The sequence below is a fragment of the Doryrhamphus excisus genome, linkage group LG21 (genome assembly GCF_037039965.1).
Source record: "Doryrhamphus excisus strain RoL-2023G ecotype Guam linkage group LG21, RoL_Dexc_Guam_v1.1, whole genome shotgun sequence".
NCBI lineage: Eukaryota > Metazoa > Chordata > Actinopteri > Syngnathiformes > Syngnathidae > Doryrhamphus > Doryrhamphus excisus.
The window spans coordinates 4360193-4382741 of NC_136377.1; the positions used below are offsets into that span (position 1 = coordinate 4360193).

General features: G+C 44.2%; 4 protein-coding genes across 10 annotated transcripts; 3 read left to right on the forward strand and 1 right to left on the reverse strand.

Moving 5' to 3' along the window:
• The first annotated feature begins 135 nt into the window (after positions 1 to 135).
• Positions 136 to 5878, forward strand: ncbp3 (nuclear cap binding subunit 3). Of its 2 annotated transcripts, none has more exons than XM_058086791.2 (13): positions 136 to 384; positions 1254 to 1319; positions 1390 to 1495; positions 1573 to 1698; positions 1774 to 1893; positions 1969 to 2111; positions 2639 to 2747; positions 2834 to 2933; positions 3086 to 3195; positions 3473 to 3785; positions 3904 to 4052; positions 4120 to 4299; positions 5254 to 5878. In XM_058086791.2, the coding sequence occupies exons 1-13, from the start codon at positions 202 to 204 to the stop codon at positions 5568 to 5570; spliced, it is 2022 nt and encodes a 673-aa protein (XP_057942774.2). In that variant the 5' UTR covers positions 136 to 201; the 3' UTR covers positions 5571 to 5878. The 2 variants fall into 2 exon arrangements, with proteins under 2 accessions (XP_057942774.2, XP_057942777.2); XM_058086794.2 differs by having other exon boundaries at positions 5257 to 5878.
• Positions 5879 to 6903: 1025 nt separating this feature from the next.
• Positions 6904 to 15507, forward strand: pcf11 (PCF11 cleavage and polyadenylation factor subunit). Its single transcript, XM_058086790.2, has 17 exons — positions 6904 to 7285; positions 8814 to 8939; positions 9156 to 9338; positions 9428 to 9628; positions 10120 to 11093; positions 11200 to 11371; positions 11450 to 11753; positions 11828 to 11971; positions 12059 to 13293; positions 13364 to 13427; positions 13532 to 13633; positions 13708 to 13816; positions 13910 to 14093; positions 14178 to 14333; positions 14451 to 14543; positions 14768 to 14803; positions 14884 to 15507. Exons 1-17 carry the CDS (start codon positions 7040 to 7042, stop codon positions 15121 to 15123), a joined length of 4569 nt encoding a protein of 1522 aa, XP_057942773.2. The 5' UTR covers positions 6904 to 7039; the 3' UTR covers positions 15124 to 15507.
• Positions 15508 to 15838: 331 nt separating this feature from the next.
• On the reverse strand, positions 15839 to 21081 carry ccdc90b (coiled-coil domain containing 90B). Of its 4 annotated transcripts, none has more exons than XM_058086099.2 (8): positions 17829 to 18197; positions 17555 to 17674; positions 17244 to 17347; positions 16674 to 16775; positions 16494 to 16607; positions 16374 to 16427; positions 16168 to 16282; positions 15839 to 16080 (listed from the first exon to the last, which is right to left on the reverse strand). In XM_058086099.2, exons 1-8 carry the CDS (start codon positions 17878 to 17880, stop codon positions 16025 to 16027), a joined length of 717 nt encoding a protein of 238 aa, XP_057942082.2. In that variant the 5' UTR covers positions 17881 to 18197; the 3' UTR covers positions 15839 to 16024. The 4 variants fall into 4 exon arrangements, with proteins under 4 accessions (XP_057942082.2, XP_057942085.2, XP_057942084.2 ...); XM_058086102.2 differs by having other exon boundaries at positions 16674 to 16757; positions 17829 to 18196; XM_058086101.2 differs by having other exon boundaries at positions 16674 to 16760; positions 17829 to 18196.
• On the forward strand, positions 17595 to 22542 carry alg8 (ALG8 alpha-1,3-glucosyltransferase). Of its 3 annotated transcripts, none has more exons than XM_078787624.1 (13): positions 17595 to 17676; positions 18643 to 18721; positions 18808 to 19001; positions 19084 to 19193; positions 19500 to 19567; positions 19651 to 19777; positions 19947 to 20050; positions 20141 to 20261; positions 21100 to 21239; positions 21354 to 21493; positions 21587 to 21684; positions 21760 to 21832; positions 22057 to 22541. In XM_078787624.1, the coding sequence occupies exons 3-13, from the start codon at positions 18898 to 18900 to the stop codon at positions 22289 to 22291; spliced, it is 1320 nt and encodes a 439-aa protein (XP_078643750.1). In that variant the 5' UTR covers positions 17595 to 17676; positions 18643 to 18721; positions 18808 to 18897; the 3' UTR covers positions 22292 to 22541. The 3 variants fall into 3 exon arrangements, with proteins under 3 accessions (XP_078643750.1, XP_078643751.1, XP_057942078.2); XM_078787625.1 differs by lacking the exon at positions 17595 to 17676 and adding an exon at positions 18091 to 18334 and having other exon boundaries at positions 21132 to 21235; positions 21384 to 21493; positions 22057 to 22542; XM_058086095.2 differs by lacking the exon at positions 17595 to 17676 and adding an exon at positions 18187 to 18334.
• Positions 22543 to 22549: the final 7 nt, after the last annotated feature.

The window sequence follows — 22549 nt, forward strand, 5'->3', positions numbered from 1 at the left end:
GGACTATAACAGTCATTTCATGTACAAAGTATTTTATTAAATCTTTGAAAGTAATTTACGATCTGTTTTGTTCGCCACTTTTAATAAAATATGGGAGCTGTCCTTCCTGCCTTATTGCTACGTCCGATTGCCTCGCAGTCCGCAAACGCAACATTGAAAGACCAACGAAGAAGAAGCAAGAGCACAGTAGCCAGCAGTGTCATGGCGGCAGCGCGCAGCTTACGGGTGTCGGTGAAATCGGACAGTGGCTCTGACCGCTCCGAGTCCGAGTCGGACTCCGAGTCCGACAGAGGTACCCGCGGGGCCGAACCCATGGAGGTGGAAGAGGGGGAAGTGGAAGCGGACGACATCTCCGTCAACCGATCCCTGAAGGAGCTGCTGCCGGTGAGTGCCCCGGGTTGGGCCTGATCAGACTCGGCGCTGGCGTCTTCTTCGTCCCGGGGAGCTGTGCGGGGTAGCTGGCTTGGGGTAGAAGCGAACGACGACTCGGAAGCAATAATGGGGAAATGAAAACTTCAGTTTACCGCATCTGAAGTGGATTTAGTCACTTTAACGCGTAATTAACGCGTTCCTGTCACTTGTTGCTGTTAGCATCTTGTGGAGTTGCCACTAAACTACTCGCATTTGGAAGATGATCTATCTTCACATGCCCTTTAGCCCCTGGTCTTTCGTGACCACCGTGGTCAAATCAGTCCTGTCCCCAGTCTACCATTAATACGGCTTGCTTAAAATCGGCTATTTTAGTAGCGTTCAAGAGGTGCATGTAATTTATGTGTTGCTAAAAATCAACTTCCTGTCTACAACTTGTGTTCAGTTCAAACCTTGGGAGTACCGTAATCATATATATATTTTTAAGTTAGGTTTGTAAATAACTCAAATTAATTTATTGTGAATGTGAGTCAATTTTGAAAATAAGGAAAATAACATTTAAATTTCAACCATTTCAACCATGATCATCTTCTCATAGTGAGTCAGTATTCATTTAATGGTTTGAATTTGATGTTGTGTTTTATACATGGGGAAATATATATATTATTATAAGGTCCTCCAGCAGCCAACTTCTCAACCGGTTTGCCAGAGTTTTGTGAGAACGTGAGCCGGTCCATGAGTTCAGAAAGGTTGGGGACCATTGTTATAGAAGATCTTTAACTAGTTTATTCGCTGAATGTTCTTGCTCCTATCTGATCTTTGACTGGAATTTTTGCAATAGGTCCTAAAAAAAATAGCATAGCGCTAATTCTCTTTGTTTGTAGGATACAAGCAGGCGCTATGAGAACAAAGCTGGAGCCTTCATCACCGGCATTGACGTTAATTCGAAGGTAAACAATACTCATCACATGTACACGCAGTGCTTAACAATGATTGACACTTTGGTTGGGTCTCCATCAGGAAGCCATTGAGAGGAAAGAGAAGCGAGCGAGGCGCTTTCACTTTCACGGCGAAGTGAGCGCCACTCAGCGTAACGTTTTCCTGGATAAAGATGCCGTAAAGAAGGGTAAGAGGATGATCTCACCTGACTTCCATATTTTTTTGGGTTTTACTGACTGTTTTGTTGGCTGAACTTGCCTTCAGCTATCCCCAAAGTGCGACTGGAGGCAATTTACATCACAGGCGTCGATGACATGAGCACACAGGAAGTATTTGGGCATTTCATGGAATATCCCCCCGCGCACATTGAGTGGATCGACGACACTTCCTGTGAGTACCCTCCCTGCCCCGCCCCGCCCTTCTCCACACTCTTTACAGTCAAATGAATACCTGTTTGTCTTCTAGGCAATGTGGTTTGGCTGGATGACGACACAGCCATCAGAGCTTTCATCAACACCAGCAGGATGCCTGATCCGGATGCGGTTGCCACGGATACAGAGCGAGCTAACCAGACGGGCAAGCCCAGTAAGTAAGAACGGTAGTAACGGTTCACTAAACCACGTAAAGGGGGAAAATGTCTGACGCCGGGTTCAATCGCAGGTGGTCGGGGTCACAGGTCAGATGAAGAGGAGGATGATGATGAAGAAGAGGGTGAAGTAGATGAAGATGAGGCAAAGAAGAGTACTGAGGAGATTGCGAAAGAGAGCGACGGGGAAGAAAAGACAAAAGTGGAGACCGGTCAGGTAAAAGATTTTTGGTTTTGCATTTTATATCAAGTGTTGGTTAGTTAGGCTGCACGGCGGATGAGTGGTTAGCACACTGGCCTCACAGCAAGGAGACCCGAGTTCAGTTCCACCCTTGGCCATCTCTGTGTGGAGTTTGCATGTTCTCCCCGTGCATGCGTGGGTTTTCTCCGGGTACTCCGGTTTCCTCCCACATTCCAAAAACATGCTAGGTTAATTAGCGACTCCAAATTGTCCATAGGTATGAATGTGAGTGTGAATGGTTGTTTGTCTATATGTGCCCTGTGATTGGCTGTCGACCAGTCCAGGGTGTACCCCGCCTCTCGCCCAAAGACAGCTGGGATAGGCTCCAGCAACCCTCGTGAGGATAAGCGGTAGAAAATGAATGAATGAGTTAATTAGTTCATCTTTTTTTACACTTGTATGGCAGTTAATCATCTAAAGATGTTACTTAAAGCATTATTTGTGTAGTTAATCAAGCTTCGAACACTAATGGTGTCCATTACTTTTTTTTTTTTTTTTGTAAGGGGGATGACCTGTCAGTCGCAGAGAGAGCGTCTCTACTTAGGAACGACCTGCGTCCCGCCATCAAACCTTTCAAAGGAAACAAACTCTTCCTACGCTTTGCCACAGAAGGTCTGTTCTTTTACGAATACATCTTTTCTCTACTAAGAGTAAAGAGGTGCTTCTCAAAGCTAAATGAGTCTTTCTCTCCTTTTCAGATGATAAGAAGGAGCTGGGTGCTGCCCGGCGCAGTCGATACTACATGAAATACGGGAACCCAAATTACGGAGGCATGAAGGGGATCCTGAGCAATTCCTGGTGGGTGAATAGGTTGATGCCTTAGCCTGGCTCAGCAATGTGGACTTAACCACTAATATGTCATACGTAAAGAAGGTTTAAATTAACAGCTTTAATCATGATTGTATCTTTTGTGATTTTTTTTTTTCTTTTTTCTCCCCCCCCCCTCCCAGGAAGAGAAGGTACCACAACAGACGAATCCAGAGAGACGTCATCAAGAGTAAAAAGCCTCTAATCGGAGACAGCATGGGACACACTCCACCGTACACCCACCGTCACTCTGGTAAAAACACACAAAAACCAGCCTGTGTAGCACTGTAGTTTTAATTTGAAGCATCAGGCTAAGCTTTTTTTTGTGGGATTCTTGTTTGAAATCCTAAAGCAAGGGTGGGAAACCTGTGGCCCTGGGCCAAGCCATTGTAAAACCAAACAAAACCTCACATGAACTGGTATAAAAATGTCTAAAATGTGGCATCAAATGAAAAACTGTTCTGTTGTTTTTTGCGTACAAACACATCCAACCAATGTGGATTTATGACTAACTTCTCCCTCACCTTCAGCTGACCTTGTCAACCTACCCGAGGAGCCCATCAAGGAGGAGGAAGAAGAGGAGGAAGACTATGGTGACGAGGACATGGACTCCGACGACCGGGTGGTGGAGTACAAGGAGAAAGGAGACAGAGGGGTTACCACCCCGCGCCCATCTGGCGTAGGACTTCGTAGCAGGGTGGAGCGTTCCCCGTCACCCTGGTCCGAGTCGGATGAGATGGACTACGACCTGGAGCTGAAGATGATCTCCACGCCGTCGCCCAAGAAGAGCAAGAAAATGACCATGTACGCCGATGAATTGGAGGCACAGCTAAAGAGCATTCGGTGAGACATGCATGAGACATATTGTGTTCAAGTTAGTACCGGGATTTATATTTCCTCACCGGTTGTATTCTACCTTATGTAATCTATTTTGATTGACCCCCCCCATCCCCCCATGCAGGAACCGGGTCGGAGAATCAGCATCGCAAAGCAGGCCTAAGTCCCCATCGCCCAGCAAGGTGATGGACGTGCGGCAGCTGCTTGAAGAGAAGAGACAGGGGCTTTCTCAGCAAAGACAGCACCCTCCAGTGGCCACCAGCGGCAGGACAGGTAAACCCACAACTTCAAAAATGTGTGACATCGACATTGTTTACATTTATTCATTTATTATTTGTAGATGTACGACAGCGACTTGGGAAGAGGCGGTACTCTCCTGAAAGGCAGCGCTCTCCCTCCCCCGTCTCCCAGAGAGACACACCCCCCACCAGAGAACCAATCAGAGACGTGCACCGCCGACTTGGTGTGGTTAGCCGGGATGGAGGCCTCTCTTCCAAATCATCCAAAGACAGAAAGACAAGTAAGGACGTCAGTGTGTTGTACTAGTAAATAATTCATACTTTGGTAAGACTTTAAGTTAAAATATTTTATTTGTTGAATGAGTGTCCTTTCGGTAATGACACAATAAAGTAGCAAAATACTATACATCAGGGGTCTCAAACTCAATTTACCTGGGGGCTACCGGAGCTAGGTTCTGGGTGAAGCCGGGCCGCATCAGGTTTTCAAAAAAAACCCAAAACGCATTTATTAAAAACTGGAAAAAAAATCAATAAAAAAAACTATCTTCAATGCTTTTGCTTCTGTTATACCCTACACCTTTTCAGTACTTTGGTTCCGGTTTTCCACACCAAAATATCTAATAAAACATTCTACATTCTAATCAATAATAAAACAGCAAATAAGAAAAACGTAAGAAACCACATACATTTGGTAGAGAAATTATTTTTTTCAGATTGAAATGTACAGTATTAACAGTTATTTAACCTTTAACATGAACATTAATGAAACTTAATCATTTGACCCAATTAGCAAGTTAGCATCGTACTCGGTTCCATCTGGGAGCAGCGTCGTAAACTTTAACAACATGTTTGATGAGATGCTTTATCTTGACGTGTATTTTCCGTTTTATTCCAAATAATTTCCTGCATTTATTTGTACCCTAGCGTCATAAGCCTTTAGCTTCATTGCTAATCCAAAGCAAAACAGGGTAGGGTAACAGTATGGGCGGGGCAAAATCATGTTAATTGTGTCCGGTGTGCACACAGCTTTAAACTGCCATTTCAACATTAAACTTTGGTATCAAGGTGGGGGCCTCAAACTCGCGTCTTGCGGGCCAAATGCGGCCTGTGGGCCGCAAGTTTGAGATCCCTGCTATACATTGTATTTTGTAGCTCCAAAGAGCTATTTATTTATGAAAACAAATAGTCTGGTCTTAAAACTGCTATGCAACAATTGAGTCAATTTCCTGTTTAAGCAGGTAGCCTGTGGAGTCGACTGGGCTCCGCTGACAATAACAACAATGTAGGGAGCAGAAGGCGCAGCGGGTCGTCAGGCCTCTTCTCGTCCTCACAAAGCAGCAGTAGGCAGAGAGGAGACGCAGAGGAGGGAGACGTAGAGGAGGAGGAGGAAGGCGAGGAAGAGGACGACTCGACTCTGCAGAAGATGTGGGGCGCCATGATCAAACAGAAGCAGGAGCGCCTCACTCACAAGATGAAAAAGAGTCGGCTGGACAACCTGCCGTCGCTGCAGATCGAGATCAGCCGAGATAGCAGCGAGGACTCGGACGCTTGAGACAGATGCTGGAATGAAAAAAAAACTTTGGTGTGTGGAAATTCCTGTTCATGGATTACCGAGTGGGCTTTGGACGCCTCCCTCCGGGCACATTGAGGTCCAACCCTGGCCTTTCTGTCACATGTTGTTTTTGTGTTTCTTTTAATACGGAACATCCAATATTTGTTTTGGGTGACATTTCAACCTTCCTTTTTTGTATTTTTAAATCATTTTTCTGTGGAGAACTTTGTTCATGACAGAGAACATGACGTTTGTACCGCAGATACATTCCCATTGCATATGTTTGATGATAACAATCTGTAAACACGTTGATACACGTGAACCATTTACCATGACTGCAGCATCTCAAGTGGGACCTCATGTTTTACTTTGTAATCGTAAAATAATACCAAAACAAGGCGACTTTCCTCAGTTTGTAGTTGTACCCATTCTGATCAAGATTCATTTTCTTTTCTACATCAAAACTGGTTGACAAATCGGCATCAGAAGACATTGGAGTCAGCATGTTTGTCTTTGCCACAAACTGCAGCTATATAGAAGGGAAATCAGTGGGTTGGTTATCTCACAATTGATTGTAGTCAAACCATTAAAACAATGTAGACTCGCCTGAACTACTTTGTGATGTATCAAATTCAAACACGATTTTAGTCACTCGGTAATGGTGGATTTAGTTTATTTACAGTGAACCTTAATCGTGTTTTATTGTCAGATACGTCGTCTTACTCTTTGTTTTAATGAGGGCAGTAAGACGCGAACGTGTTTTGATACTCCTAACCGGCAGGGGGCAGCATATTACAACCAAAGCTGCTTGCTTGATAGGAAACTAGTGAGACCATAGACATTATGTCCGAAATGTTTAGTACCATAAAACCAAAGGAAATGTTGTCCAATGCGCCATAATGTGATAATTTACTCTATTAGTACACAGGTACGAGTTCGACTAATACGTTTCTGAACGTGTACTATGTGAGGACCACGACAGAGTAACACGTGTTCAATAGTCTACAGCGAACAAAGACTAAACAGTATATGCTGGAGGTTTTGAACAGTAAAAAAAAGTTTGACTTATTTTGCTAAATAACTTGCCATTTTTGTTATATTTAAACATTACTATATTTAAGCGTTACTAGAATTAAGTTCAAGATAACATATTTCATGTTGCGTTGAGGAGTCGTTTCGTCATTAGAAAAACTCACACCACTCCCCTCTGATTGGCTTTCTCGTATGTATAACACTGAGCGTAGCCAATGACAATCAAACAAAGACTTCCGTTTGAATGAAAACGAGCCAATGGCGACGCGCCGACGCATTTGGTTTCGGTGACGTATAAAGGCCTTGCGTTTTCAGTCGCCATTTTCTTGTCGGCGTCAACTGTCGTAGAAAGTGAGACGGACGCTGCTCAAAAGTATTGCTCCAAAATTGGAATTTCAAAGGGAGTACTTGATGGAAACCGTTAGCCAAATGAATTAATGGACTGCCTGCTAATCAATGGTCATGGTAGCGACAAAGTTGGTCTAGCTTTCCCTCGCTCCTTCAACTCAAAGATGGACGACAGCAACGCGGCGAGGGACGATGCCTGCCGAGAGTATCAGTCCTCGCTGGAAGACCTGACGTTCAACAGCAAGCCGCATATCAACATGCTGACCATTCTGGCCGAGGAGAACGTCAACTTCGCCAAGGATATCGTCGCAATAATTGAAGCACAAATAAGCAAGGTTTTTATGAATAGAATATTCCTTTTCTGTTTCAACTTGTCGATCTATATAGCTGGTTGCTAGCTAAACATGGCGTCAGGCGTTCAGTTAATTTACCATAGCATGGCGGCTAACACTAGCTTTTGTTACATATAGCTGGCTTGTTACTACAAACCATTCAATTACTATAGTAAAATTGAAATTCAAGTTGCGCATGTTTTACTATTTAGGATTATCGTGCCACGGAAACTCAATTACTCAACGTGTCCTTCAAAGTGAAGTGAAAATCCATCATATTTTTCTTAATAGTTTATACAGTGACGTTTTATGTATATGAATACATTGTCGTTTAACTTGCTCGTTCAGTGATGAGTTGAGGCTTTGTGGTTTGGTAATGTGTAAACCGTAAATTACGTCGACAAACGAAGTTAACTAGGCTAACAAGGAAGTGGAATTACGAAATCATTCTACTTCAAAGTTGTTGGGTTACCACTTTATTACTTGTATACCATTACCGATTCACCATTGGGTTTTTCTATGCAAGCTGTTGATTTCCTCGGTTCATTTTACTTCACTGGATAACTCAATTGAAGTAAATTTATACAGTATTCAAATACAATATACATGATGGATTTCTACTTCGCCTTTTATAGATTTTGTGTAACATTTGGGCCGTTAAGAGGAAATCTGCCCATTCAGACCAGTCATGTTTTCAAGATAAAGAAATTTATTTGAAGAGCAGGACAGACACAATTCTTCCATTTTAAGAGAATTCTAATCAGCAGTTCGCCTCCTTCCGTGGTCACTGTTTGCATTTTGACGCCTGACAAAATTAGAAGTTTCCCCCCCTGCTTTTACATGCGGTAGTGAATTTTGAAATGTTTACTGACTGGTTAAAAGAATGTCCTAATAATAAAAAATATGAAATGTGCTTTTTGTCATTTTTTATTTCGCAGTGTAATTTATTGGTAGGAATCTGATTTCATTTAATGGAAGTTCAGCCTGGCTCGGGCTGCCTGTTGAACAAAAAACCCCAAACACATGCTGCATGATCACTGACTTGAGTCACAATACTTTTAAAATGCAGCTGGTTTAACATGCTTCCCAAATAAACTGATTTGTTTTTACCTGTGTTTTTTTTGGTAAACGACTGTCTGGTAAAGAAAGATGAGTGCATGGGACTCACTGTGTAGAGCTGAAGAGTCACCAAGGTAACGTACAGAGAGTGGTCCAAGGAAAAAACACTCTCTGGAGGTAAACAGGCTCTCAAGGACTTTTTTTTTGTATATGGCGGATATTTTTTCCTCTCTAACCCCTGGGATGACTTAAACTGGACTGTTGGAAGAGGATACCCCTGGGTTTTATTTTTCTGAAGATGACTGAAGGCTTTCACTGTTTATCAAACAAAGTGGTGGACTAACAGACTTTTTTTTGGAGGAATATTTTTGCCCCATTGTCTTTAATAATTACATTTGTGTTTACATTTATTCTGCACTGTTGTTTTAACCCCTGTTGTATTCTAAACTTGTTGAGTTCTCTATCACTCTAGGCGCCAGCTACCGAGAAGCTTCCAGTTTTGTACTTAGTGGATTCCATTGTGAAGAATGTCCGAGGAGAGTACCTTGCAGTGTTTGCTAAAAACCTAATCACGTCATTTATATGTGTCTTTGAAAAGGTACAGTTGTCCTTGCGGCCTTTTTTGTTTCCATGTAAACATTTGTAGCAGTCTTCCACTTTAAAGTCTGTAGTCTAATGCATATTTTGTTAGCATTAAGTAATGGGTGGTTCATCACTTCAATAGAATTCTTAAATGAGTGTTTGTATAAATTGACATATTTGAAAATAATGCTCTGGTAGTAGTTGTGGACCAAGCCATGTCCTTTGTTTGTAGGTGGATGAGAACACTAGAAAGAGTTTGTTCAAGTTGCGGTCAACATGGGACGAAGTGTTTCCTCTAAAGAAACTGTACGCTTTGGATGTACGGGTCAATTCTATTGACCCGGCGTGGCCCATCAAGCCTCTGCCGCCTATAGTCAACGCCAGCATCCACGTCAACCCCAAGTTTTTAAAACAGGTGTGTAGTCACAAGTGGATCAATCATTGTTCAAAGTGGACTTCCCCTCACATGTGTTTCTCCTTCATCCTGTTTCCTGGACTTGGTAGTCTGAAGAGGCTTCCCCGAAACCTACTCCTGTGCAACCGGCAACCCCTGTTACTCCTACGCCTGTGCCGCCACCAGTAAGTCAGTCTAGTCTGACCCAGGAGCAGCTCATCCGGCAGCAGCTGTTGGCCAAACAGAAACAGCTTCTGGAGCTTCAGCAGAAGAAGATCGAACTGGAACTGGAGCAGACAAAAGCACAGCTGGTAGGACAAACCAGTCTCATTTCAAATGAAAAATCTTATTTTGTATGTTCAATGACAATACAGTTCAGTCTCACAATAAGGTCCACAAAAATACAGTAGTTATATTTTTTTAGGGTTGGATGAGTTCCTCATTAGTACTGTCATTTTGTTTTCGAAAGGGAAAAAACATGCTTGAGTTTAATATCTACATGAGGTCATGTTGACAAACTACTCTCTGATCATCAAACCCTTGTGGTGTGGCTACAATTTAATTTTTGACCCCGTAGAGATTAACGTCGGTACCCATCTAGCTACTGTAGTTCTACCAAGTACAATTGGTAAATTTAGCTAGAGCTTTTATGCTCATGCACAAACTGGGTGATTTGTGTGTGGAGTGTTAAACATTTTATGTTTTGACAAGGTAAAAAAATCTATAATGTTAAAGTTAAGTTTTTCCCAAGCTTCTTGTCTTTATCAGTCTGTATTTGTTTCAATAAAATGTTTTCCTGCAGGCGGGGGGCTTTACAATGGTAACGCCAACACCACTTGCAACACCGACCCCTGTGCCGAAGCCAGTCGCTCAGCCCACTCCTGTGGTTCGCCCCTGGGTCGCTCCACAGCCTTCGATCGAACCCAAGTTGACCACCAGAGATCCACGTTTGAACCGCGTTGGCCCCTCTGCCCCTCTTCAAGGCAAAGAGAATTCAGCTGTGAAAAAGGAATCCCCTTCCGCGGTTGTAACTCCCGTTGTGACGCCAGACAAAAAACTGCCGGAGAGGCCAGTCCATTCAGAAAAGGTGCGGACCCCAAGAAAGGAAGAGGAGAAACCCAAGCTTAAGGCTCCATCTCCATTGGCTAAAAACATCCAAAGTAAGACCAAGCATGCTGAGGTTGAGAGCCAGAAGTGTACAGACAATACAAAGAAAGATACACGGCCGAAGAAACGTGGCCTGGAAAAGGGCGCAGAGGCCAAAGATGATGACCAGAAGGAGAAGAAAAAGTGCAACGACAAGCGAGAGGAGTCTGCACGAAGACCTGAAACACCAAGATCCAACAAAGGGAAACTTCAGAACGGTCTGGTGACCAAACACGGCCGCAGCCAATCTGCAGAGAAGACTGGAGGCAACGCTCGGACTCACGCCAGAAAACGTACGCGCTCTCGCTCCAGATCCCGTTCATCCACCGCCTCACCCAAAAGGAAAGACAGGAGGTCGCCCAAGAGCCGGACCAGGAGCAGCTCCATGTCACCTTCGCCATCTCGCAAGGCAGCAAAATCCAGGCGAAGAGGTGATGAGCCACAGCATGGCAAGAGTGGTTGGGATGACCGACTGGCACCCAAGAAGAACCAGACAGAGAGCAGGAGGTCTAAGACGCCTGCAGATGAGCGTCGCTCCAAATCGAGAGACTCTCCACGCAGCCATGACGGCAACAAGGAGAGCAAAGATGTTCCTCATCGCTGGAGGAGTGGCTGGGATGACAACAAACAGTAAGCTTACCTCACATTACCAGTACACATTAACGGCATGTATCGGTTTGTTTTTTGACATTGCGAAATGTATTGTTGGTGACCTTGCTACTCTTTAAATGTTAAGTGCAAAGATGCCGGACTCCCATGCAAAACCTGGACCACAAAGACATAAACTCTATAGCACCCCAACGCGTCCCACCACCCCACGAACCCCGAAACACCGCCTCAGTGTGGATGCCAACCTCCAGATACCTGAAGCTCTCAACTCTGCATCCAAGAAGGACCTTCTCAGAAGGGTATGTCGGTATATACATAACACATTTATACTGTGGTTATTTGATGACTTAACTAATGATTTATGTGTCATTCTGTAGGCAAGCAAGAGCCTGGAAAATGGCGAGATTTCCAAAGATGACTTCCTGAACATGGCCCACAAGATTAAGAACTTCTTCCAATATCAGGAGGAGAAGCAGCAACGCGGCGAAATCTGGGACAACGCTGACGACTTCACTGCCAAGAAACAGCTACTGCCCGCCCCTCAGCAAGGCTTGGACCAGGCTCAGTTGACATACTATGAGCACAAGTCCAAGCTGAAAAAGACACAGGTCACTCACCGTTCCCCTGGAGAAAACTGGGAGGGTGCGGAGGAGTGCGATGAGGTGAACAGAGTTCGGCAAGGTGTGTGTTTCTCTTTAAGGACCTAGCAATTAAATGATAACCTTTGATCTAAAGTTCTTTGTGTTGGTTGACAGAAGAGAGACGAAGCAACGAACAGGAAGAATCCAGACCTCCACTTGCCCCCATGGTAGAGGAGTACAACCACGGCAAACAGTTCCCACCGCTAAAATCTCTCCCTGGCCTTCGCTTCAGGAGGAGGGCTGACCCCCGAGAGTCCAGTGAGTATGCGCCATTCAAGTTCCAAAGAAAAGTGGCTGCTATTAAATATAATAAAAAGTCACTCATATGATTCTTTTTGTTTTCAGGTGAAAGAGAGTGGAACTCTCCCCTAACGGAACGGCAACGCTTTAATGACTGCGAGGACCAGAAGAGTGGTTATGACGCTCCGAGGCGTTACGGCCAATCCGCTGATGTCAGACAGCCCGACCCCAGAAGGCTGGATGGACTCCCTCCATCTGGCGCCACTGTTCACAGAAACTGTCCAAGCCCAGCTGCTCTGGATCCTTCCATCCCCAGGTTTGAGCGTGAACGCTTGTCGCCGCTCCACGGGAATGATGTGGGTGACATGAGCCCCATTCCTCGTTTTGAGAGTCCCAACAGTGAACACTCAGATGATGGACCCCTCAATCCAGATGCTCTCCATGCCCCAAAAGCCGTTCTTAAGGGACCAACTCACGAAGGATTGCTGTCTAATATTCTTCAGCAGAGTGATTCCCCCGGACACACCCCTCCTCATGACGGAAGCCACCCACCGTCTCGGTTTGACATGGGCCCATCTAGACCACACCCAGGCTGGTACGAAGGTGGCGCTCCAGGGCGTTTTGAGGGGCCAGGCAGGTTTGAAGGAGGCGGGCCTCCTCATCACAACATGCCAGAGAGGTTTGACGGACCACACATGTCTCAGGGTCCAATGAGAGGTGGGGACAACATGGGTTGTTTTGATGGTCCGCTTCACCCTCAGGGCCTTGGGAGGTTTGATGGTCCCGTAGGTCCACAGGTTCCTACAAGGTTTGATAGACCGGGACCCGGGCACTTCGAGGGTCCAATGCCTGGCTTTGAAGCACCACAGCACTTTGACAACAGCCTAGGGCCCGGTCATGGACCAATCGGCTTCCAGCAACAGCAGCGACCAATGCACTTTGACAACCCCCTGAATCCGATGCCAGGCCCAATTTGTTTTGAAGACTCCGGCCATATACCCCAACAGGGTGGTCCCCCACGCTTTGATGGCCCCCATGGCCAGCAGGGGCCCCCCAGGTTTGCTTCCCAACTCCCAAACAACTTACAGCCAGCTATGCGACCTATGGCCCCTCCTCTGTACGACAACACCTTCCCGCCTCAGCAGAACTTCAATATGGCTCCACCACCCTTCCCAGAACCAATGAACCCTCAGTTCCACTCGGGTCCAATGGCATTTCCCACACAGCCGAACATGCAGCCTGCTGCAAACTTCAACATTCTTGGTGGTCCACCATTCAGCCAGCCGAGTGCCACTCCCTTCTTCAACCCGTCAGTGCCTGCTGTCAACATGCAGCAGCCGGTGAGCTCCCCATTTCACCTCAGCATTTTTGTTGGCTTTTGACATGTTAATGTCTGTTTTGTGCTTTCAGGTTAACGTGATGAATATGAACCAGCCATTCCTACCTCAGAACCCCGCGACTTTTGGACAGCAAGGTATGATTATGCTGCTGCTTGTGAATAATCAACAAAGCACTGTGATGAGGCAAGTGATGATTTTTCTCTCTCTCCCCCCCCCCCCCCTCTCTCTCTCCCCACAGAGAATCACTTTGGCCAAGTCGACGTCAATGACTTGCTGTCCAAGCTCATCTCTACTGGTATCATCAAAGGGTCGCAGCCGGAGACAACAGCCCCCGACAACGGTCTGTTGACCTGTGTTGTCCACACTCGAATGAAGAATACAGTTGTTAATGTTCTCTGTTCACCCAACCCCCAGAGGTATCTTCTACAGCAGTACCGCCACCACCCGCAGAGGAAGAGGAAGATGATGAGGCGGAGGATGATTTCCCAGATCTGACTAACTTCAAGGTTGACGACATGAAACAGTGAGCTTTGCTTGTTTTTGTTAAACATCTCTAATGGCGGTTTAGTGTTTTTTGTTAAAAGTTAACGTTGACCTGTCATTCCGCCCCCGTTAGGCGTTATGAGAGCGTGGTAACCAAGTTGTACTCAGGGAACCAGTGCTGCCTGTGCAGCATGAGATTCACCACTACTCAGACCGACCTGTACGCTGACCATCTGGACTGGCACTTCAGGCAGAACCATGCCGGCAAAGTCGCCGGCAAAAAGATCACACACCGCCGCTGGTACTACAGCCTCGTGGTAAGAAGGCGCATTGTTGGCTTTTGCAGACTGGTGATAAACAGTCGGCTGTATAAAGGCACGCATGTCTACCACCACTTGCAGGACTGGATTGAGTTTGAGGAGATTGCTGACCTGGAAGAACGAGCCAAGAGTCACTTCTTTGAAAAGGAGAACGAGGAGGAGGTCCAGAAGAACCAGGCGGCGGCTAAAGAAAAGGAGTTCCAAAGCGTCAAGGCCACTAAAGACCAAGTTGGAGAGGTAAAGCTTTTCCATAAAATGCCTTTACAAGACTGAAATGCTGGATCTACATTACATATATGGGATGTCTGAAAAGGAGGCTGGTGGTTTTGAGGCTTGTTGTCATTTTGTCTGCAGTCATGTGAAATCTGCCAGGAGCCATTTGAGACATACTGGGTGGAGGAGGAGGAAGACTGGTTCCTAAAGAACGCCATCAGGGTTGACGAAAAGGTTGGTGCAACCAGTGTCAAGTTCTTCTGCTCTTATTTTAATAGACTGACATGTGACTTCTTACAGGATGACATGTAAAATGGTGATGTCTATATTTTTATATATTTTTTAAAGATAACACAGTATTCATAACCAAATGTAGGGCTAAGTATTGCCTTAGTTGAGTGAATCCATATTTCACCACACCTATATTTGACGCCATGTTTCATATTCTCTCCACACAGAACTTCCATCCTGCGTGTTTTGAAGATTACAAAAACGTGAGTAGCCAAAAACAAGATGGCAGCTAAAACACCGTTTGCTGTTATTGATCATTTGACCTTCTGCTTTATCCCCTAAGACGTCCTCATACCTTGACGTGACGCCGTCTCCTAATAAGGTGCTGACCGACCACCCGCTGAGCGCTTTCATAAAGACTGAGGAAGATGAGACCGATTCTTCATGCTCCATCGCCATGGCAGCCGCTGCAGCCTTAGTCAAACGTGAGGCCACTTCTGAAGCCGGCGAGTGTGAACAAGCAGTGAAGACGGAGGTGGAAGAGCTTTTAACAGATGTGCAATTGGATGAGAAGAGCCTGTGAACAGCAGCTCAGCTGCACTTTTTCTTTGTTTTTGAAGAAAAGAAAAAAGGTTTGTTGGTCGGCAACTTAACTTGAATACGTTTTGGTATTTGTGCCGTCACGCTGCTGCTTGGAGTTTTCAAATGTTTCCTTTTTGGGTAAAAATGTAAATGATTTAATTTATACATTAAAATATTTTTGGAATCTGTGGCGTGATTGAATGCAACAATGGCTGTAAATAATTTGATAATTGATTTAACGACAAGCAGTTGCAGGTGTTGAGTTGTTTGGTGACCATTAAGGTAAGCATCAGTCGGTCGATGGAAGATCGCCTGCCCATCAGGAAGATGCCAGATGCTTTTTTTTTCTTTTTCTTTGGGATTTCAATAAAGACCTGGAAACTTATTTGCATTTGTGTGATTGTTTTGGGTTTCATTGTTCTGCTTCTAAAATTCAAAATAAAGGCTTTGTGGATTAAAAAGCTTCCATTGTCTGTGGATTCTGTCATCCGGGTCTTGGTAATCTGCAAGGGGGGTGAATCGAGTCAGAACGCCACACCCGCATTTAGAAAGTGGAAAAGTCAAGATTTCAGTTACCCTTGATTTTGCCTTGTGTTTTCTTGGCATGTGTGTTAAATGTATGTTGGGAATTAGTAGTTTTATGTACAAACAGTATGTCCATAATCTAGCTATAATGAGATCTGGGAAAAAAAACACTTTGGTTTATGGATTTTAAAACGATGTATTAACTATTCTTCATACTTTGCATACATAACAAGTTTGTCAACAATATTGTGCATGTCATATTTAAAAGCGTGTGTCAGTAATAAAAGGAGCCTTCATTTCAAATAAAAATATTGAGCAACATTTTTTTTCTTGTCTCTCTTGTGAGACGTAATGTAGACATGCACACTTTCGGTGCTTCACCTCCAGAGCCGGTAAACCCCCAGAGCAATGGCCAGGCAGGAGAACACGGTTGCTACGGCGACACAAAACATCAAATTATAATTTCATATTCATATGCTGAATATATGATTTTTTAAAATTCATGACATCTAAGAAAAACCTGCAAGATAACGGATGGTCTCCAACTTGAGTGACTCCAGAACGGTTTTGAGCGAAGCCACCTGCAGGTCCATCTTCTTACTGGTCTCCATGTTGTCGTGATCCAGGCTGGCTTTCTATAATCAATGGCAGACCGGAAGAAAGACCAAAAATGTAAGTGTAAACACAGAAATGCCCATAATGTGACACACATAATGTAACATTTACCTTTTGATGGAAGTCTGTACTCGCCTCCATCAGCTTCTTCTCCTGCTCTGTAAACTGGCACAAGACAAGATGCTCAGACGCAGGTCCATGCATGCACAGATCAGACATTTACACATTCACCATGTCAGAGATGCGGCTTCTCTCCAGATTGATGTCCAGTTTGGTTTCCGCTCGCACCTTCTGACTCTCCTCCTTCAATCGGTTATGTAGTTGCTCCAGTTCCCGCTTCATTTTCTTCACAAAAAACCACCTAGACTCAGTCGATTTCTACATATCTTGTGAATTAAGATACAATGGTACCGTGTTCTCAGATCGCAAATTAGCAAAGTCGCTCTTCTCCAGGATCACCATGTCCTTCCTGATGGAATCCAGGTGGGCCATGATCTGCTGCAGGGCAATTTCCTGAAAATAACAACAACAAAATGTGTTGTTCCTCTGTTCCAGTGGCGTTAATTCAACCTTCCTCAGGTCAAAGGTCGCCACTGGCGCCCCAACATGCTCGATAAAAGCTTGACTACGCTTGGTAAGAAGAATGTAAACGTACCTTTTAAAATTAACTGATTCCACAGTCCCCGTCTGCTGTGGTCATCATAATCAAACCTTTGATAATTATGCACGCAATGTATAATGCCTGTATTTTCTATACCGCATATCCTCATTAGGGTCACAGAGGTATGCTGGAGCCTATCCCAGCTGACTTTGGGCAAGAGGCAGGGTACAGCCTGGACTGGTCGCCAGCCAATTGCAGGGCACATATAGTCAAACAACCATTCACACTCATTTCCTCCCACATTCATACAATGCGGCCCAACCAGTGTATAATGAAAATAAGCGCCACCACGTGTGATGCTCTAAAAGATGACGCCCCACCTGGTGTGACTTGGTCACCATGTCTTTATAAACAATGTCCATGTTGGCTGTTGTCAAAGTCACCAGAGCGGAGACAATGAGCTCAGCCTGGTGTTTGTCGAAACCTGGGGAAAACAAGCATGGCATGGTTATGCATTAGTTTACAACCTATATCAGCCATTAGGTACATGCACAATATAATGAGATCCAATACAGGTAAGTAAATAAAAAAAATTAAATACAATTTTATATATATTGTAGTTTTTTTCATACATATATATTCAACAAAGCATATATACTGTATTGACATATTTTTTGGGTGGTTTTCTCACCGCTACTTGCCAGCTCGGTCACCATGGCCTGCGAGTCAAAAGTTAGCTTCCGCTGTTCCAGAGGCGTTAATTCAACCTTCCTCAGGTCAAAGGTCGCCACTGGCGCCCCAACATGAATATCTGTAAGTACACAAACCAGATTGATGTTACGTCCACCTTTTTAAAGACTTTTAAAAAAACGTTTCAAGAGAATTTAACTTGTAGATTGAGCCAAATGTGAGTACTAGCTAGCTAGTCACTAATGTAAGGTCGTTTTATTCTGCACAACTGTTACCTCTCCAAGTGGCAAGCTGTCGTAGCTTCCATCGCCGTAACAGAGTGGTCATTCGGCCCTGCTTGGCATTAAAAGTACAGTAAAAGTTTGTTAAGTATCGTTACTTAAGTTTATTAAATAACTCCCGTTGGCCCAGTATTACTGTTGACCCTGGCTTGTTGAATCGGAAAACCGGATGCAACGTCAAGTCGTCTTTGTGTTGCCTTCTAGTACTGTGGGATTTAAAAAAAAGCTATAGTCAAACAAAAAACGTCTATATGTCATATTTAATCTCTAAATAAAACTGCAGTATCTACTTCGTGTGTTATATGGGCTTTGTGGTGCATTTTCGGCGAACTGTCCTCCATGTGGAGTGTTTGTCATACCCCATCATTGTCAATAAAGTTTCCGATTCCAATAGCAAAATAAGGAAGTGTCATGGCGGCCGCCATGGTGGAAAGCGGGAGCTGTTTTTTTGCGTTAGCCCTGGGTGTTTCCCTTCTCAAAGCTCTGTTTATCAACGCCTAGTGAGTCAAACATCATTTTTTTATACATTGACTTGTGTCAGTTCATTTCTTTTAGCACAAAGTACCACAATGTAACTGTTAATACCAGTCTGACAGGGTCGCGGCATCTACTAAGTGCTTTTAGAATAAAGCTTGTTTTTTCGTGGTGCTTGGGCTAAACATGGTGAGATTAATGCAAACATCCTGGCACTTTTTGTCGGGATTTCATCGGGATTCTTTGTAATAAATAAGTAGCAGCCATATTGCTTTTGGATTGGCAGAAATGTCACTATAAACAAAAAACAAATATTGTGTTTGTGTTCTCAAAGCCATTCCACAGATTTTGAGGTGCACAGGAATTGGTTGGCCATTACACACAGTCTGCCGGTGTCCAGGTGGTACTATGAGGTCAGTGTCTTCATTCTATCTTGTCATGGAATATTTATTGAAAGTTAACTCTTTTTTTTTTATTTCTATTTTTTGGCCTTCTACAGAACACTTCAGAGTGGACCTTGGACTATCCGCCCCTGTTTGCCTGGTTCGAGTTTAGTCTTTCCAACATAGCTCAGTATTTTGATAAGAACATGTTGGTGGTGGAGAACCTCAACTACGCTAGTCCGACCACCATCCTTTTCCAGAGACTTTCTGTCATCTTCACTGATGTGCTTTTTATCTATGCTGCAAGAGAGTGAGTGTGATTAAACACCAGCCATTATTATTTCTTATATAAATATTTCTGCATTGAGTTGATGCTGATTGTCTTTGTGCAGGTGCTGCAGTTGTGTTCGGGATCAAAAAGGCAATCGAGATATTCTCAGTCGTCCGTCATTTGTCCTTGCTGTGCTGCTGCTCTGGAACTTTGGTCTTCTCATTGTTGATCGTATCCTTTAACCCTTGAAGCCTGGATCTCTCGTCTTTACTGTTAGTTGTTTCCTACAACGCCACCGCTTCAGTTAAACACACACAATTTAAAATGGATTTGGGCTGAAATTAGTTTTACACAAGTGTCTCAGAACTTCACTGCAACATACAATATAGCAATATAATCATAGATTCCCAGCACTACCCACAAAGTCTAGAAAATGTTAAATTTAGTTCCAGGTAGCAGCAAATTTCTTTGTAATGAGTTCGATGGGCTCTTACAAGGATAACATTGTCATGTGACGTCCTTGATGTTGTCCCTCAGATATTCATTTTCAGTATAATGGCTTCCTGTTTGGTTTCCTGCTGCTGTCAGTAGCCAAACACATGCAGGTAACAAATCACAACAAGTTTGAAGGGTTCTTATTTTTTCCAAAATAATGAACATTCTGCAACTTAACTTTGGCTTTCGACAGTCGCGGCACCTGCAGGGAGCGCTGCTGTTCGCCATCCTCCTGAATTTAAAACACATCTACCTGTATGTGGCCCCTGCGTACGGTGTCTTTCTGCTGAGGAGTTACTGTTTCACTCAGGATAACAGCGGTACGCCTAACAAGCTTATAGCACCATAGCATTACAGCAGTCACTTAATGATGTAGGAGCCCCCCGGTAACCACTTAATAACACAGTTGTAGTGTCAATAGATGGTGTAATTCGCAAGCATTCTTCATTGTATCAACCATTGAAACCATGGTGTTTTTTGTGTGTGCAGACGGCTCTATCAGATGGAGGAGCTTCAGTTTGTGCCGTTTGCTTGCTCTTGGCAGCATTGTCGTCACTGTCTGTGCACTTTCCTTTGGCCCGTTTGTTGCCATGGTGATTGCATTTAAGACCACAATAGGGATCGGTGCAGAAAACATGATTTTTAAATGAAATGTCTTTTGTATTTTTTTTTTTTTTTTGCAGGGTCAGGTTCCTCAGGTACTGTCTCGTCTCTTCCCCTTTAAGCGAGGCCTTTGTCATGCCTATTGGGCGCCAAATGTCTGGGCCCTCTACAACATCCTCGATAAAAGCTTGACTACGCTTGGTAAGAAGAATGTAAACGTACCTTTTAAAATTAACTGGTTCCATAGTCCCTGTCTGCTGTGGCCATCATAATCAAACCTTTGATAATTATGCACGCAATGTATAATGCCTGTATTTTCTATACCGCATATCCTCATTAGGGTCACAGAGGTATGCTGGAGCCTATCCCAGCTGACAGGGTACACCCTGGCCTGGTCGCCAGCCAATTGCAGGGCACATATAGACAAACAACCATTCACACTCATTTCCTCCCACATTCATACAATGCGGCCCAACCAGTGTATAATGAAGTTAAAATAAAGTACAGGCATTGCTCATTTATTGGGGTTAATTGGTTCCAGACGGGACCATGATAAGTGAATAAGTGAAAGTATGATTCAATATTAATAAATGGAAAATGTAGTTAGAGAGTAGAAAACCTGTTTATGATTTTTTTGATTTTTATCACTCTTGTAGACATGAAATAACAACCCATAGTCAGCTTTACACTACTATTTTTCTTTGTTTACAACACATTGCTCAACTGCAGGGATGCGAGATGGCCGTCGCTTTAAAGGTAGCATGCTACCGCGCATGCTATTGCGCAACTATTTATTTATTCTAAACTTCAGAAAGTGCAGGACAAAGTAAGAATCCAAAAAACGAAACTGACCACTTCCACACATAGTAGGAGGATAACTTATTTTCACTGTGTATGTGAAGGTAATCTAATCTGTCATTTCTCATCACTGTAACATTACTGACACCTACAGGTGTCTTTCGATATTTTGTCACTAGTAATTTTTTTGGAGGTTTGATATTGAAGGACTCACAATAACAGATCTTTTTTCCCCCCTCAGGTATTGGTCTGAAGCTTCTCGATGAGACAAAGCTCCCTCGGGCCTCCATGACAGGCGGTTTGGTTCAAGAGTTCCAACACTCTGTCCTGCCCTCTGTCTCCCCATCCATCACCCTCGTTTGCACTCTCTTGTCCATCCTGGTGAGCCCTTAAATCATCCAAAGCCTTCACTCAGACATCGGCAAGTCGTCCGTCTGCTTGCGCCATCATGGAATGTGGGATCACATTTCCTGTCTGTGTGGTGTGACTTCATAGCCCGCGGTGGCATCCATCTGGCTGCGTCCACGCGGTGCTCGCGGTTTCCTGCGCTGCCTGCTGCTCTGCGCTCTCGGCTCGTTCATGTTCGGCTGGCACGTCCACGAGAAAGCCATCCTCATCGCCATCCTGCCTCTCAGGTGGCCTTTTTTTTAAAAATTAAATTGATGTAGACCATCGTCATTGTTGTTGTACAGATCAAGTCAACAATTTTAGTGTTTTCCTCAATGTAGTCTGCTGGCGGTCGAGAGCAGAGAGGACGCTGGCATCTTCTTGGTTCTGACCACAACCGGACACTACTCGCTGTTCCCGCTGCTCTTCACCCCAGCAGGTAAAAGAATCGCTTCTCTATGCACATTTATTTACTGTGTAGATTGTTTGATGTTGACATTTATTTTTTTTGCAGAGTTGCCCATCAAATTTGCACTGATGTTGACGTTCACCGTCTTCTCTTTCGCTGCTCTGGGGAGAATACATAGGTTGGGAAGTCTTTTTTTTTTTTTTCCCCCGTGTATTTAGAATCAATAACTATATATTATATTGTTTTACAGGACTCACTTGTAAGATGACACATTAGTCCCCTTTCTTTTTCTTTCTTTCTCATTCTTTTTATTCTGACCTGTACATATAATATGACTATGCAGTTAGCACATCACAATACTTTGTGTACAGCACTTTGTTGAACTGTGTTGTCTCTCCCCAGTGGACAGGGGTCTCTACTGCGCCCCTTTGAGGTCGTCTACCTGTCTGGCCTGGTTGCCGTGGCGGTTACCTGCGAGCTCATCTTCCCCCTGTCGCCCTGGCAACAGAAACTACCATTCCTCCCCCTGCTTGTGACGTCGGTCTACACCTCTGTGGGGGTGTGCTACTCTTTCCTGCGTCTCTATGCCAGTCTCCTGCGACCCCGGCAGCAGGTCCACAAATCCAAACAGCTCTGACCCAGGTTCAATTCCCGCACTGAGCAAGATGTGAACCGTGGACTCAATCAGGTAAAAAGCAGAAACACAAGAACTGATTGACCTCGGGGACCCATGTGGTGTTTGTTTCCAAGTCCAGTTGTTGCAATGATTATGAATTTGCCTTGAGAATAATAACCTGGCCAAAACTGACACACAAGATGGACATAAAATATGTTTTTAAAAAAAAATCTTTTCATGAATAAAAAGCACACATTTTAAAGAATTGCGTTTCATATT

Excerpts from the sequence above, each read along its gene's own strand:
- ncbp3 (XM_058086791.2), top strand. The coding sequence starts at position 202 with ATGGCGGCAGCGCGCAGCTTACGGGTGTCGGTGAAATCGGACAGTGGC. Across the intron at positions 3,196-3,472 it reads GTACACCCACCGTCACTCTG|CTGACCTTGTCAACCTACCC; the intron begins GTAAAAACACAC and ends CCTCACCTTCAG. Across the intron at positions 4,300-5,253 it reads ATCCAAAGACAGAAAGACAA|CAGGTAGCCTGTGGAGTCGA; the intron begins GTAAGGACGTCA and ends TTCCTGTTTAAG.
- pcf11 (XM_058086790.2), top strand. The coding sequence starts at position 7,040 with ATGGACTGCCTGCTAATCAATGGTCATGGTAGCGACAAAGTTGGTCTA. Across the intron at positions 11,972-12,058 it reads GGCTGACCCCCGAGAGTCCA|GTGAAAGAGAGTGGAACTCT; the intron begins GTGAGTATGCGC and ends TTTTGTTTTCAG. Across the intron at positions 14,094-14,177 it reads GCTGGTACTACAGCCTCGTG|GACTGGATTGAGTTTGAGGA; the intron begins GTAAGAAGGCGC and ends CACCACTTGCAG.
- ccdc90b (XM_058086099.2), bottom strand. The coding sequence starts at position 17,880 with ATGACCACTCTGTTACGGCGATGGAAGCTACGACAGCTTGCCACTTGG. Across the intron at positions 17,348-17,554 it reads GACCGAGCTGGCAAGTAGCG|GTTTCGACAAACACCAGGCT; the intron begins GTGAGAAAACCA and ends TGTTTTCCCCAG. Across the intron at positions 16,283-16,373 it reads GTACAGACTTCCATCAAAAG|AAAGCCAGCCTGGATCACGA; the intron begins GTAAATGTTACA and ends CATTGATTATAG.
- alg8 (XM_058086095.2), top strand. The coding sequence starts at position 18,246 with ATGGCGGCCGCCATGGTGGAAAGCGGGAGCTGTTTTTTTGCGTTAGCC. Across the intron at positions 21,494-21,586 it reads ATCGCCATCCTGCCTCTCAG|TCTGCTGGCGGTCGAGAGCA; the intron begins GTGGCCTTTTTT and ends TCCTCAATGTAG. Across the intron at positions 21,833-22,056 it reads GCTCTGGGGAGAATACATAG|TGGACAGGGGTCTCTACTGC; the intron begins GTTGGGAAGTCT and ends GTCTCTCCCCAG.